Here is a 13,680-nt window from a genome sequence, read left to right on the forward strand (position 1 = left end):
ATCCCACTCTGGCAAAATTATGACGCAATTATAGCTCGGTGTCTGTGTATTATTCATCGTGGATTACAAATTTATAATCGGATATTGTAATTTTTTTATTAATTTCTTGAAACTAGCGTGATTGGACGCGTTTGTTTTTTGGATAGAGATGGGTAGAGCTTCTTTTTTTTTAGTCGAGTTTTTTTCTTTTTGGTCAGGCTCGATCGAGATGAAGAGCTTGAGTCTCAACCCAAGCTCTTTTTAATCTCTTTATTGTGGATGACCTTATAGATCTGTGTCACATATATAGATATATCCGTTAAACTTTATTACAAGAGACATAAATATATATGTTTTAATGGAAATGTAAGAGTCCATATAAATATTGTTAGGAACTTTAAAAATTTTAAATTTTGTTAACTACATACATCAATCCAAATTTATGCAATTTAAATACGGGGATTTTTCATTAACCTCCCATATTTTTCATACATTTGACTTAAAAAATTAATATTTACTATCCATTTTTTTGTTATTTACTGTGAAATATGTCCTGTAAAATTAATGTTCGATATTTTTTTAAAAAAAATAATCAAAAGAAGTATCCGAGGTTTAAAATCCGGGTGGGTCCCTTGTTTAATTTTCAAAACCAGTGTTATTTATGTAATTCTTCCATAATTAATCGCTTCGAGCGAATGTGGGTTTCCCCTGGATTCACAATTTCACAGCGAAAACCCTTTGATTAAAAAAACCCCAATCCAGGCTCTGCTTGCAATCTTACCGTCTTCAACGATGGCCAGCAAGAAGGATGCGGACCCGAATTTGGGTTTCCTAACCCGCAGAGATACGGAGGTTAAATTGCCTCGACCAACCAGAGTCAAGAACAAGACTCCTGCGCCTATCCAAATCACGGCGGAGCAGATCCTCCGAGAATCCCGTGAGAGACAGGAAGCAGAAATCCGCCCACCCAAGCAGAAGATTACCGACACCGCGGAGCTAGGTGATTACCGCCTCCGCAAACGCAAGGAATTCGAGGACCTAATCCGAAGAGTTCGGTGGAATAAAAGCGTGTGGGTGAAATATGCAAAGTGGGAAGAGTCCCAGAAGGATTTCACTCGCGCTAGGTCCGTTTGGGAACGGGCGCTGGAGGTGGATTACAGGGATCATACATTGTGGTTGAAGTATGCTGATTTCGAGATGAAGAATAAGTTTATAAATCATGCGAGGAATGTTTGGGATCGTGCTACTTTGTTGTTGCCTAGAGTGGATCAATTGTGGTACAAGTATATTCACATGGAGGAGATGCTAGGCAATGTGGCTGGTGCAAGGCAGATTTTTGAGCGGTGGATGGAGTGGATGCCTGATCAACAGGGCTGGCTCTCGTACATTAAGTTTGAGTTGAGATATAATGAGGCCGACAGGGCAAGAACGATATTCGAAAGGTTTGTTAAATGTCATCCGAAAGTAAGTTCTTGGATACGTTTCGCAAAGTTCGAAATGAAAAGTGGGGATGTTTCTCGATCTAGGAATTGTTACGAGAGGGCTGTGGATAAGTTGGCCGATGATGAGGAGGCGGAGGAGTTGTTTGTGGCGTTTGCAGAATTCGAGGAGAAGTGTAAAGAAACTGAGAGAGCAAGGTGTATATATAAGTATGCCTTGGACCATATCCCTAAGGGTCGAGCGGAGGAGCTTTACAAAAAATTTGTGGCTTTTGAGAAGCAGTATGGTGATAGGGAAGGAATTGAGGATGCCATTGTCGGCAAGAGGAGATTTCAGTATGAGGACGAGGTTAGGAAAAACCCACTTAATTATGACGCTTGGTTTGATTATATAAGGTTGGAAGAGAGTGTCGGAGATAAAAACAGGATTGAGGACACATATGAGAGGGCCATTGCAAACATTCCACCTGCACAAGAGAAGCGGTATTGGCAAAGATACATCTACTTGTGGTAAGGCTTGCTTCTGAATTTTTTTTGTATAAAGGCTTCACCTCAGAGTTATTGTTGGATGTTAAAATCAACTAGGCTGACTGGTTGCATTTGTCTTGTGTAGGATTAATTATGTATTATACGAAGAGCTTGATGCCCAGAATGTGGATCGAACCAGAGACGTGTACAAGTCAGTTACCAAATTTGGTCTTTTAAGATGGTTCTAATGTGGTTTATTGGTTCTGCTGTCATTATATTTATATCTTATCTGTAAATTTTCTACGTGAATTATTGAGGGTTTCTACCTTGTGTTGTGAAGAATTTTTCTAACCACAATTTAGGATATTAGGATTTTGTGTTTGAATTATTGAATGTGGAAAGTATTATAGTAGGTGAAAATTGAAAAATGAATATATGCATCTTGATGTTAGAATGATAACATGGCCAAATAATCTATAAATCCTTTGCTGTTGGTGTATCTAGATGACGTCCATTCACTTGATGCAATGCACAATTTGCTTCCGATGACATAGTTAAGTTTGAGTCCAGGATTTTGCTTATTTAACAGTGCGCATCAAGGCAGTCGCTTATTTCTGAGAATTGTGGAACTCATTAAAAGAATCGAAAGTTCCCGACTCTCAAAATGCAACACTAGGCTCGAAGGTCAATAATTTCCTATTCGGGGTTGCTTATTCCTGAGAATTGTGGAACTCATTAAACTTTATGAAAAAGACTTAAAAATTCCCCCGTCTCTCAAAACTACAGAACCATGCTCAAACGCGAAGAATTTTGTATTCTTTTCTCTATTCGCTGTGTATGGGTGGAGGATGTGGCTAGGAGATTGCTTTGCCTGATGAAAGTTAATGTGAAAGTAGTGTCAAAGACTCCAATAATTATTTTAGACTTTGTAAATCAGGTTGATAGTCAACTTTGGCAGCTCAAAATTTAATTGAGAGGTATTAGAACAAAGATTATATGCCCCCATTCCATGCTTGGTTCTGAAATTTACCCTTGCATACTTGATATTCATACTTGATATCGTATTTATGTGGAATGATTATCCATCAAACACGTTCCTGATTGACACTGAAATGAAACAGCTTGTGTCTCAAGATGATTCCTCACGACAAATTTTCATTTGCAAAGATTTGGTTAATGGCTGCACAGTTTGAAATACGTCAGTTAGATATTGATCGGGCACGTCGAATCTTGGGGTCAGCAATTGGTAGGGCTCCCAAAGATAAGGTATGATGGAACTGATTTGTTTACCGTGATATACAATCTCTTTTTCTTGTTTTGGGCCACTTAGATTTTTTTGGTTACTGGTTCTCCCTTGGTTTGTACTCTAAATATCTCTATTTAATAAACAGATATTTAAGAAGTACATTGAAATGGAGCTGCAACTTGGTAACATTGAACGTTGTCGAAAATTGTATGAGAAGTATTTGGAATGGTCACCTGAGAATTGTTATGCCTGGAGCAAGTTTGCTGAGTTGGAAAGGTCCTTAGCTGAAACTGAACGAGCTAGAGCTCTTTTTGAGCTCGCAATTGACCAGCCTGCACTAGATATGCCAGAAGTGTTGTGGAAGGTACTTGGATAATTAAGTCCCATTACCCACTGTTCGTTTTCTGTTCTTCAATTCATTTTGCTGTATGACTTCAAATTTGTTGCACTAAATATTTATGGGAATAAACTTGCTTCTACATTCTCCCTGCTACTGTGTTACCTGTTTATGTCCATGATATGGCCTCATTTTTTTCTCTTCATCTATAGCTTTATTATAATATATTTGAAGTATTAATTTCTTAGGGTGTCGTTCTTTTATTTATTCATCGATAGGCATACATTGACTTTGAAATATCAGAGTCTGAATATGAAAGAACCAGAGCCCTTTATGAGAGGCTTTTGAACCGCACAAAACACTTGAAGGTGTGGATTAGTTATGCTAAGTTTGAGGCATCTGCTATGGAGGACTTGCAGAACTCAGATGATGATGAACAAAAGAGAAAATGCCTTCAGCATGCTCGAGGTAAGAATATTACATTTTCTGCTACTCGTGTCTTTCAGTTATGTGTGTGAAACTAAAACTCACATTTTTCTTTTGCTCATCAGCTGTTTTTGAAAGAGCACTTGGCTATTTTAGAACTTCTGCTCCTGAATTGAAAGAGGAAAGGGCGATGCTTTTGGAGGAGTGGTTGAACATGGAAAGCAGTTTTGGTGAGCTTGGCAATGTTGATTTGGTCCGTGTCAAGCTTCCAAAGAAACTCAAAAAGAGGAGGCATATAGAAACCGAGGATGGTCCGGGAGGGTATGCAATTGGCCTTCTCTCTTTCATTTTCTTCTCCATTTTGTTGCATTTCGAACGCTGTACATATTCTTTCGTCTCTGCTACTTTCGATATTTGAATTTCTGGACCCTGCAAATATACACAGTCGCCATAGTTAGTTTTGGCTATCGTCGTCCTTTTCAAATCTTCTACCGCTGCTTTGGCAAATTTTCTACCCCTGCTTCGGCAATTTTCTACTACCTCTTGGTTGGTTCTACCGAATCATCATATGTTTCAGAATTGTTATCTACGTTAAACGTTGTTGCAACTTGCTGTTCTTGTTTTAAAACATTAACAAGCTACCAATTTTTCTTAATTCTAGAGTTGACAAGTTTAAGAGGCGTTTGAATTTGGTTCCATCACCACAAAATTTTGTTACTCGCTGACCTTACCCAGCTGATTGAATCTTCTTTTTGCTGGCTATCGACGCTAATACTATTATCGCTTTCAGGTATGAGGAGTATATCGACTACCTTTTCCCTGAAGAAACACAGACAACAAATCTCAAGATTTTGGAAGCAGCATACAAATGGAAGAAGCAAAAGACTGTTTCTGATGATGATTGATTTGGCAACACGTGGCTCATTTCGATTTTAATGAATGCGTGTGTTGGATTTTTTCTGTCTATGAACGTCGATTCCTCGTATCTGCGCTTTTGCCTCGTCATTTACAGGCTGTTGTGTTTGGTAGCTTTTATGATAGAAATTCAAGTGTCGATGATGTATTTTGCGGCAACGGACTTTCTTGGATTTGTTGTACAGATAGATCGTACATGGATTGTACTGTTTTAAATTTAGGTTTGTCCACCACAGTTACGTGAGGTGAATCTGAAGTTTCGAAACACTTCATTGTATGTGTTGTATTTTGGTCTGGATGGAGTCGTTAGTTTATATTTTCTATATATATATATCAGTTACGGTTTATCATGATTTTTTTTATAAAAAAAATAACTTTGAAATATATATATATATATATCAGTAGTTAATATTTTACATCCTTTTAACTTTAAAAGATATTTATATCTCATCTAAAATATGAGTAGGTCTCTTGTGAGATGGTCTCATGAATCTTTATCCGTGCGATATTCACAATAAAAAGTAATACTTTATGGTTAAAAAATAATATTTTTTTATGGATGACTTGAATAAGAGATCAGTCTCATAAAATACGACTCGTGAGAATGTCTTGTACAAATTTTTGTTTTAAAATATATGGCAGTTTTACATTTATTGCTCGCCAGATATCAAATACAAGTATTCAAAAATGAGTTCGATTTAGTTTTTAATATATTTAAATGAAACGTTACATAAAATTAAAAAAAAACAAACAACATATTTAAAATAAAAAATTCAAATTATAAATATATTCATTTTTTTGTACTTTTTCTTCAAATTAATTTTTAAATCTCCACGCTATTTAATATTATGAACAAGAAGTGATAATTGTAAATCATAAAAAAAAAACAATGAGGATATACATATAATTTTTAAAATAAATAAATATAAATATAAATTTGATGCAACCCTAAAGAGATATGTATAATTTTCAAAGTTAGTCGAGTTTTTTTTTTCGTCATTAGAAATATATATAATTAACTATATTATAAAACAATACTCGTATCCTTATTTGTGTTTTAGGAATGAACATATTTTTCGAAGTTATTATAAGCAGATATACTTAGCACTAATATATATTTTTTATATATTACATGAAGAGAGAATCCAAAATTAATTTTTTTGCTAATTTGAAGTAAATTCATATGTTTATATAATCTATATATGAATTATGTTATCTCCAATTTCAATGTTAACTATTCAAATTTCATCTTAATATAATTTCACTGATAACTATTCAAAATTCATCTTAATATAATTAATTGTTGATTTTAAATTTTATATAAGAAATGATTTAAAAAAAGGGTTAATTGAGATTCAGTACATTTTGAAAATGGAGTTGGGTTTTAGTACATAGAAAGAGAGATTTTCTTCTAAATTGCCAAATTTGCCCTTTTGCCCTATTTAAGTTTAATTGATCCCCGCGCTTTCGAAAATGGTATCAGAGCATGGTTAATTTATTTCAAACACAAAAATTTTATTATTACTAGTAACTAAATGTATGAGAAGGAGAATTTCGAAAAAATTATGAATCCGAACTTTAGTTCGAGAAGAATAATTTACAAGAACTATTCCAATATTTTGGAAAATACACAAGTATATCTAACTATTGTTAGATATCAGAAACAGGAGAACAAAGGTATGTTCCAATGGTGACCACCAAGTTATGGTATAGATCTGATGGAAACATCAGACATATGACGGTATATGTCATATATCAAGAAATGAAAGGATTTAGGTATCCCCGAAATCATTTCAATCTCTATTCCAGAAACATTAGTTTCCGAATAGAGCTATTCAGATGTTCTATAAAGCATCTGAAACAACTCATTGAATCAGGAAATTTATCTCCTGATAAAAGACAGCAGTGTTTGCAAAACCTTGCATACACAAAAGGTAGACTCTTACAGGCCGAAAAGACCAGATCTTCAATGATCTGTTAAATATGCCAGGGACTACCATCCAGTTCGAAATTGAACTTATTTCCCTAGAAATAATTCAATTAGAACAAGAATTACAGCGAAGTACATGCTTCACTAAACTCGGAACGAAAGGTATGCGTTTACAAGGTCTAAAGAACCGTAAAAACATACTTCAAAATCTACTCAGAAGAAATTCTTCAGAGAACAACGGATCTGTATAGACAGAAGGGAAGCAACAGCACCCTCAGGAAAGAATTTATGATTCAGAATAATAAATTTCTGGAAATAGTACCAGACTCCTCTAAGCTCTCTCTGGATCTTAGAGAAATACAGAAAACGGTACAAAATTATGGCAATGTGCTATATTATGTACCTCAAAGGGTTGAAAAGGTCCTAGAGAAACAAGAAGAAATTCTTGAGACCTTAAAGGATATTCAAACAAGAATACAGAAACTAGAACAACAACCAAGTTCTAGTAAAAGATCTTCAGGAGGTTGGTTACCACCATCCTTTGGTACCGAACCTTTGTTACATCAACAAGGGAAGTCCAGAGTGGTGTCAAAACCTTTAACTGAAGAAGAAAAGATGATCAATCTAATCAAGTCTGTCTCAGAAAAGAAATTGATCTGATGACAACTCTAGAAAGGATTGGTTTGGAGGATCTACAAGAACTTGCGGAGTCTTTCGCAAATCTCAAAGTAGTAGATCTAAAGATGAATACAGCAGTAGGTGAAACACCACCTGCAATAACCTGGTCATCTTCTCAGGAACCACCAAGGGAAAGTATGGGATCTCATAATGTAAATATGAGAGAATCTCAGACTGATTTCCATACTTGTGGAGGATCACACCCAGCGGGAACAAGGGCAAGGAGAGCTCAAATTCCTTTGCACCAAACACCCTATGGAAAAACTGTTTTAGATCCTATACATCCTTACGGGGTTATGCTTAACCTTGATGTATTGGACTTCAAAAACAGAGAAGATCTCATAGACGATTGGACATCTGCTATGAGGATTGCAGCAGGAACACTCGATCTCAACAAAGAAGGATTCATTAAACTTTTGGAAATGAGTCTTATGGGATCAGTAAAGATTGCTTGGGACATGACTTCAGCAGACATGAAAGAGTCAGTCCTAGTTGGGGAATCTCTTAGTGAGATCGCTGGAAAGATGGCTACCCTATTCAAAGCACACTTTATAGGGGTAGACTATTTCAATAGTCAAGATACGGAGAAGAAGAAAAAATATACTCAAGCTCTGTATAGTCTTGAATTACATGATATATGTTTGGTAGATGAATACATTATGTTATTCACCAAATATAGATGGAATTCAGGAGTCGAAGAAGATATAGCTATGCAGCTTTTCTTCGCAAAAATGCCAAGTCCTTGGAGAGAAATGCTCATAAGGGAATACGTACCTGGTAATCCAGATACATTGGCAAGAAGAGCCTCTTTCCTTAAAGGAAAATTGGCAGAATGGTGTCATATGGCAGCGTTACAAAAGAATTACAAACGCCTAAGGGGTATCAACAAAAGAACTCCTTTGTGTTGTAAAGAAAATGATCTTCCAACTATTATTGGAAGTAAACCACAGAAGCATAAAAGGAGAAGTTTTAGGACTCATCCCTATGCACGAAGTGGAAGAAGTTCTTGGAAACCAAGATCTGTGTGGTCCAGACAGAAAGCCAGATCTTATAAATCTGGACAGAGAAGCGGACCATCAAGAAGTAGGATATCGTCCCAGGCATCGAGTTCATCTCGAAGCACAGGAAGAACACCTACAAAGAAAACTTTCAGAAGAGCTCATACGCGAGCCAATGAAAGTTTCAAGGATTGTAATTGCTGGACATGTGGAGCAAGAGGTCATATCTCGACCAACTGTCCATAAAATGAGAAAAGAGGCATTAAACGCTTCGATCCTACTCCGGATATAGAAGATGCAGTTTATTACCAAGATCTCATTCAAGTATACCGATTTGAGGACATTGCCTCAGATGAGAGTATATATGAAGAAGAAGAAGTCTTAAGTCCGGAAGAATCTGATGGAACAGAATCGGAATCTGACTAAAGACGAGGTGTTTCGACACGAAACACATGAAGATCTGTCTGGGTTTTTTAGCCAGACAACAATATCTCATAACATGGTTCAAAGAATCATGAGAGAAAATCCAAGTCTACAGAGATACCAAGGTTTCTCTGCAGGACAGGTAGAAAAGTTCTTAGGAAGTCTTGGCCTAAGAAACAGAAAGCATCACCTAATCTATAAAGTTTCTAGAAGGGAAATGGCAATCCCGATGGAACTTACAGGAAATAGAATGGAGATGCAGTTAATTCCTTCCGAAGAAATTAAGGAGGAATTACAAAAACTCAAGATAGAAGTAGCAAGGACTATGTCCTGGATTCATATCGGAGCAATCCAAATTATGATAAAGGCTACTTTCAAAGAAGGAATAGATTCACCTATCGATATTGCTATTTGCGATAAAAGAATGGGGAATCTACAAGATTCAGTACTGGGAACAATCTCAGGAAACCTCTGTGCAGGAAAAATTGTAGGGGTAATCTATCCAAGGATAGCCTACAACCTGGCAGATCGAGATTTCAGCCGAGCCTTGACACTACATCAGAACTTCAAGGAAAAAAGGCTGATGAAAGAAGGTAATAGGCCATATTCTATTACCTATCAAATTTCATATGCTCTATCTAATACACACCATTCTGAATTGTTTATTAGAAACGAGTTTATTGAAATCCCTGAAATATTCGGAAAGGTTGCTCAGGCAATTTATCCAGAAAGAGTTGAGTTTCCTTTAATACAGGAAACAGATATCCAGATCCAAGACAAACCGATTCTACAGAGGAATCAAAGTCTTAGATTGGAATCAAGAAGACTATCTTTTCAAGGAGATAGAATTACAAGTTACAGATGGGATAAAAGGCCTGTCATAGAAACCCAACAGGAGCTGAAAAGTTTTTCTACAATAGGAAAACTTAGATGCCCAGAAGGGTGGAAGGAAGTAGAAATAGTATTTGACATTACAAAGCAAAGGAATCAATTTCCTTGTAATTCAATATACTATTTGGAACAACCGATGATAGGAACTTACCAAGGACTGATTAATATCGGAGAATTGGAGGTGCATATTCAAGGAATTTCAGGAAAAGAATCAGATCGACTGATTCTTGGACTAGAGTTTCTCGAGGAACATAAACCTTGGAAACGTCTAGAGTATGGAATGGAGTTTATGGCAGATGATAAAATGTGGAAAATCCAATGACCACAAGTCCATTCTCCATATACATTCCAGTAGGAATGTTGTATGAACAATATAAGGCAGAATACTTTGCTGCATATATTGATTCAGGTGCTGGAATATGTACAGCAAAACGAGGAGTTTTTCCAAATAATTTGGAAGAAGAGTTACCCAAGATTGCTGGAAGAGATTTTTCCAGAAGAATCTTAATCTTATGTAAAGGAATTAAGATGACTGAAATCATGATTGGCGGTGCTGGACAAACACCTTGGTACAAGGTAAAGACACCACCAATTTATTTTCATGATACAGGAGCAGACATATTGTTAGGAAATAATTTCCTACAAATGTTCAAGTCCTATACACAAGAAAATGAGACTAGAAGATTAGTGTTCACAACACCATGTGCCCACAAAATCATAGTCCAGAGACTTAGGGAGGCATTTTACAGAAAATTGCCAATCCAGTTTCGCAGCAAGCGTGGTGATTCAGGAAAACTTCTGAACCCAAAAATGAAGGATTCAAGACGGTTTGGAGAAACAATGCTCCAGTTAAGAGCAGATAAAGAACTCCAACCAGAAGATATAGAATGCCTTAAGATAACTCTACATACAAATGAAGTAGAGTTTGAATCTAAGGTATCACTGGAAGATGTCAAGAAAAGGATCAAAGAAAATTACAATGAAGATCCCTTGGCATGGTGGGACAGAAATCAACTCAGAGCTTGCCTTAAGATTAAGGAAGGCAAAGAGTATGAATTTGTCCGTTGTAAACCCATCCCAATGAACATCATTGATCAGAGGGATATGCAGATTATAATCAAGGAACATTTGGACCTTGGATTAATCAAAGCAGGTATGTCACCATATAGCAGTCCAGGTTTTCTGGTAAGAAATCATGGTGAGATTAAACGAGGAAAACCCAGACTGGTTATTAATTATCAAGAAATTAATAAGATTCTGGAGTTTGATGGGTATTTTATACCTAGTAGAGAACACTTGATTAGTTGCATTCGCAATGCCAAGATATTCTCTAAATTTGATTGCAAGTCTGGATTCTATCAAATACGGATGCAGGAAGAAAGCAAGAAATTCACAGCTTTCTCCACACCTCAAGGACATTATATTTGGGAAGTATTACCAATGGGATTGGCTAACTCACCCCAAATATTTCAAAGAAAGATGGATAATCTTTTCAAAGATTATTTCAAGTTTATGTTTGTTTACATCGACGATGTTTTAATAGCATCCAAAGATATGAATGAACATGTTAAACATTTGGAGATTTTCTCTAAAGTTTGCAAGAAAGAAGGACTGGTTTTATCTGAAAAGAAAGCAGTCATTGCTACAAGAAAGATTGAATTCCTCGGAATTGAAATCGATGAGTCAGGAATAATTCTGCAAGAACACATAGTCGAAAAAGTGCAGAATTTTCCAGAAAGTCTCAAAGACAAGAAGCAACTCCAAAGCTTCTTAGGAGTTGTTAATTTTGCTGGGATGTTTATAAAAAACCTAGCAAAACACAGGAAAGTGTTCAGTCCATTGTTGAAAAAAGATGCTAGATTTATATGGACAGACGAACACACAAAAGGACTTATCCATTTAAAGAAGGTTTGCAAAAACCTTCCAAAGATGGCTATTCCTCAAGACGAGGATGATCTGGTATTGTATACCGATGCCAGTGATCATTGGTGGGCTGCAGTATTAACAAAGCTCACACCAGATGGAGAACAACCATGCAGATATTGTAGTGGGTTATTCTCAGATGCAGAAGCCATAAGATGGCATATCAACGAAAAAGAATTTTATGCAGTAAAGAGGGCTTTTGAAAAATGGCCGTTATTTTTACTTGCAAAGAAATTCACTTTGAAAGTTGATAACACTCAAGTTAAAGCCTTTTTAAGGAATAAAATTGAGTCTAAACCTGAGAAGGCTAGATTATTACGATGGCAAGCTTTGTGTCAAAATTATATTTTTGATATTATGGTAATAAAATCTCATGAAAATATTCTTGCAGATTTTTTAACAAGAGATGGACAGCATTGACATTGATGCTATTATCAAGATGCAGAGGCATTTAAGGGAACACCTTGAAATGCTTCAAACGGAGTTCAACAAGTTAGCTGTTAACGCAGAAGTTGCGGGAAGGCTACAACAAGCTGATAAGAGAATTGTCTCTGATCGAATTACAGGATGTTTACAGGCATATACTCAGTTATGGTCTGTAATGCAAAAGCCTATCCTCCAGGGCATTGAGAGACCACTGGTTTCTCAAATGGAGAGTTTTCGAGTACAGGGCTCTATATCTGTAGCAGGGGATTCAAATACCCCTTGCACAAGTGTTAAGTCGGGATCATCACGAGATGAGTCGGCTGAAACAAAAATTGAGACTCCTGATCCTTATCTTGAGTCCTCAAGTCAACCCTTCACCTCGGGGACTGAAGAGGGAGAGATCAACCTTAGGCCTCGTATTGACAAAGGCAAAGCTAAGGTTGGTACTAATGAAGGTGTAATTTCTCCAATTCAGGATTATCAGCAGAAATGGGAGAAATTAAAAACACGCATTGGCATTAACCCAGCTACAAATAGGGTTGATGTTTCAGGAAAATATCCAAGGGTATGGATGAAACCTAATTCATATCCCAAGGAGGTTAAAGCTTGGTATGAATTTGGGGCTCTTGCCTCAGTTTATACTACGTCACCCAGCTTTCCGGAGATTTCAGGTTTACCAAAATGGATCCAGGAAGCTGTTCACGAAACTTGGGCGAATAATGATTATTTGTCCAGAGGAGATATTCTGGAGTTGTATTTTTTCAGTGCAGCACCAGAACCAGCAGGGAAAGGCACACATGAAGCCTTTCATTTCATCAAGCTAAGGAGGCCAGATTTAAACGTCCAGAAATTCATCAAGGACCCTCCGACAGAAGAAACACCCCTGGTGTCTTCAATTAACGAAGATGATATTTCTACCAGAAGAGCTTGGGGTATTTGGGTCTGTCTCACTGAGATGGACAAAGTTAAGTTTCCGTTCAAATTCTACAATCATTCAGTGAACGGATCATTCCTGTTAAATACCATGACAGGAAAAACAACAAGTTTTGCAGAAGATCTATTTGAGAAGAAAAGAAATCTTTTGTGGAACAGCAAGCTACCGGCAAGCAAAGAGACTCGCCGAAAGTTCTGCAATATGGCACACATAGGAAGATGGTCGGAGAACATCTGTCCTGAATGCCAAATTCAGAAAGAACCAGAATTCGGTAAAGGTTTCAAACCAAGATCTGATCGGAAACATTTTACCGAAGCAAGGACAAGTAGAGAAGGACCACATGCACATTTTCCTCGAGGATACAAAAAACCAAAGATTCCTCGACAAACTTAAAAGGGACATGTGACCCTCCATTACAAAAAGCAGGACCACTATCATGTGAGTGATAGAATCAAGACAACCACTAATTAGTGGTAAAAGACAAATGGACCACCAATAACAAATGGTGGATGACTCAGCAAGCATTGGATACCAATCTAAAAGGAATCCAATGAATAAAAAATTAACTGGGCCCGGAAAATTCGTCCATAAATAAGGACAGAATGAAAACCAGTTACCATACGAGAATCAAAACTTAAAAATGTATCGAGTATATTTGAAAGTTTTG

At 36.7% G+C, this 13,680-nt stretch overlaps 1 protein-coding gene across 1 annotated transcript; it reads left to right on the forward strand.

The window, feature by feature from the left end:
• Nucleotides 1-664: 664 nt before the first annotated feature.
• LOC140832070 (uncharacterized) lies at nucleotides 665-5,133 on the forward strand. Its single transcript, XM_073195869.1, has 7 exons — nucleotides 665-1,928; nucleotides 2,032-2,097; nucleotides 3,008-3,152; nucleotides 3,278-3,496; nucleotides 3,748-3,937; nucleotides 4,021-4,216; nucleotides 4,686-5,133. The coding sequence occupies exons 1-7, from the start codon at nucleotides 772-774 to the stop codon at nucleotides 4,798-4,800; spliced, it is 2,088 nt and encodes a 695-aa protein (XP_073051970.1). The 5' UTR covers nucleotides 665-771; the 3' UTR covers nucleotides 4,801-5,133.
• The last annotated feature ends 8,547 nt before the right edge of the window (nucleotides 5,134-13,680 follow it).

This window comes from Primulina eburnea, chromosome 5 (genome assembly GCF_022965805.1).
Source record: "Primulina eburnea isolate SZY01 chromosome 5, ASM2296580v1, whole genome shotgun sequence".
Classification (NCBI taxonomy): domain Eukaryota; kingdom Viridiplantae; phylum Streptophyta; class Magnoliopsida; order Lamiales; family Gesneriaceae; genus Primulina; species Primulina eburnea.

Excerpts from the sequence above, each read along its gene's own strand:
- LOC140832070 (XM_073195869.1), top strand. The coding sequence starts at position 772 with ATGGCCAGCAAGAAGGATGCGGACCCGAATTTGGGTTTCCTAACCCGC. Across the intron at positions 1,929-2,031 it reads CAAAGATACATCTACTTGTG|GATTAATTATGTATTATACG; the intron begins GTAAGGCTTGCT and ends TGTCTTGTGTAG. Across the intron at positions 4,217-4,685 it reads ACCGAGGATGGTCCGGGAGG|GTATGAGGAGTATATCGACT; the intron begins GTATGCAATTGG and ends TATCGCTTTCAG.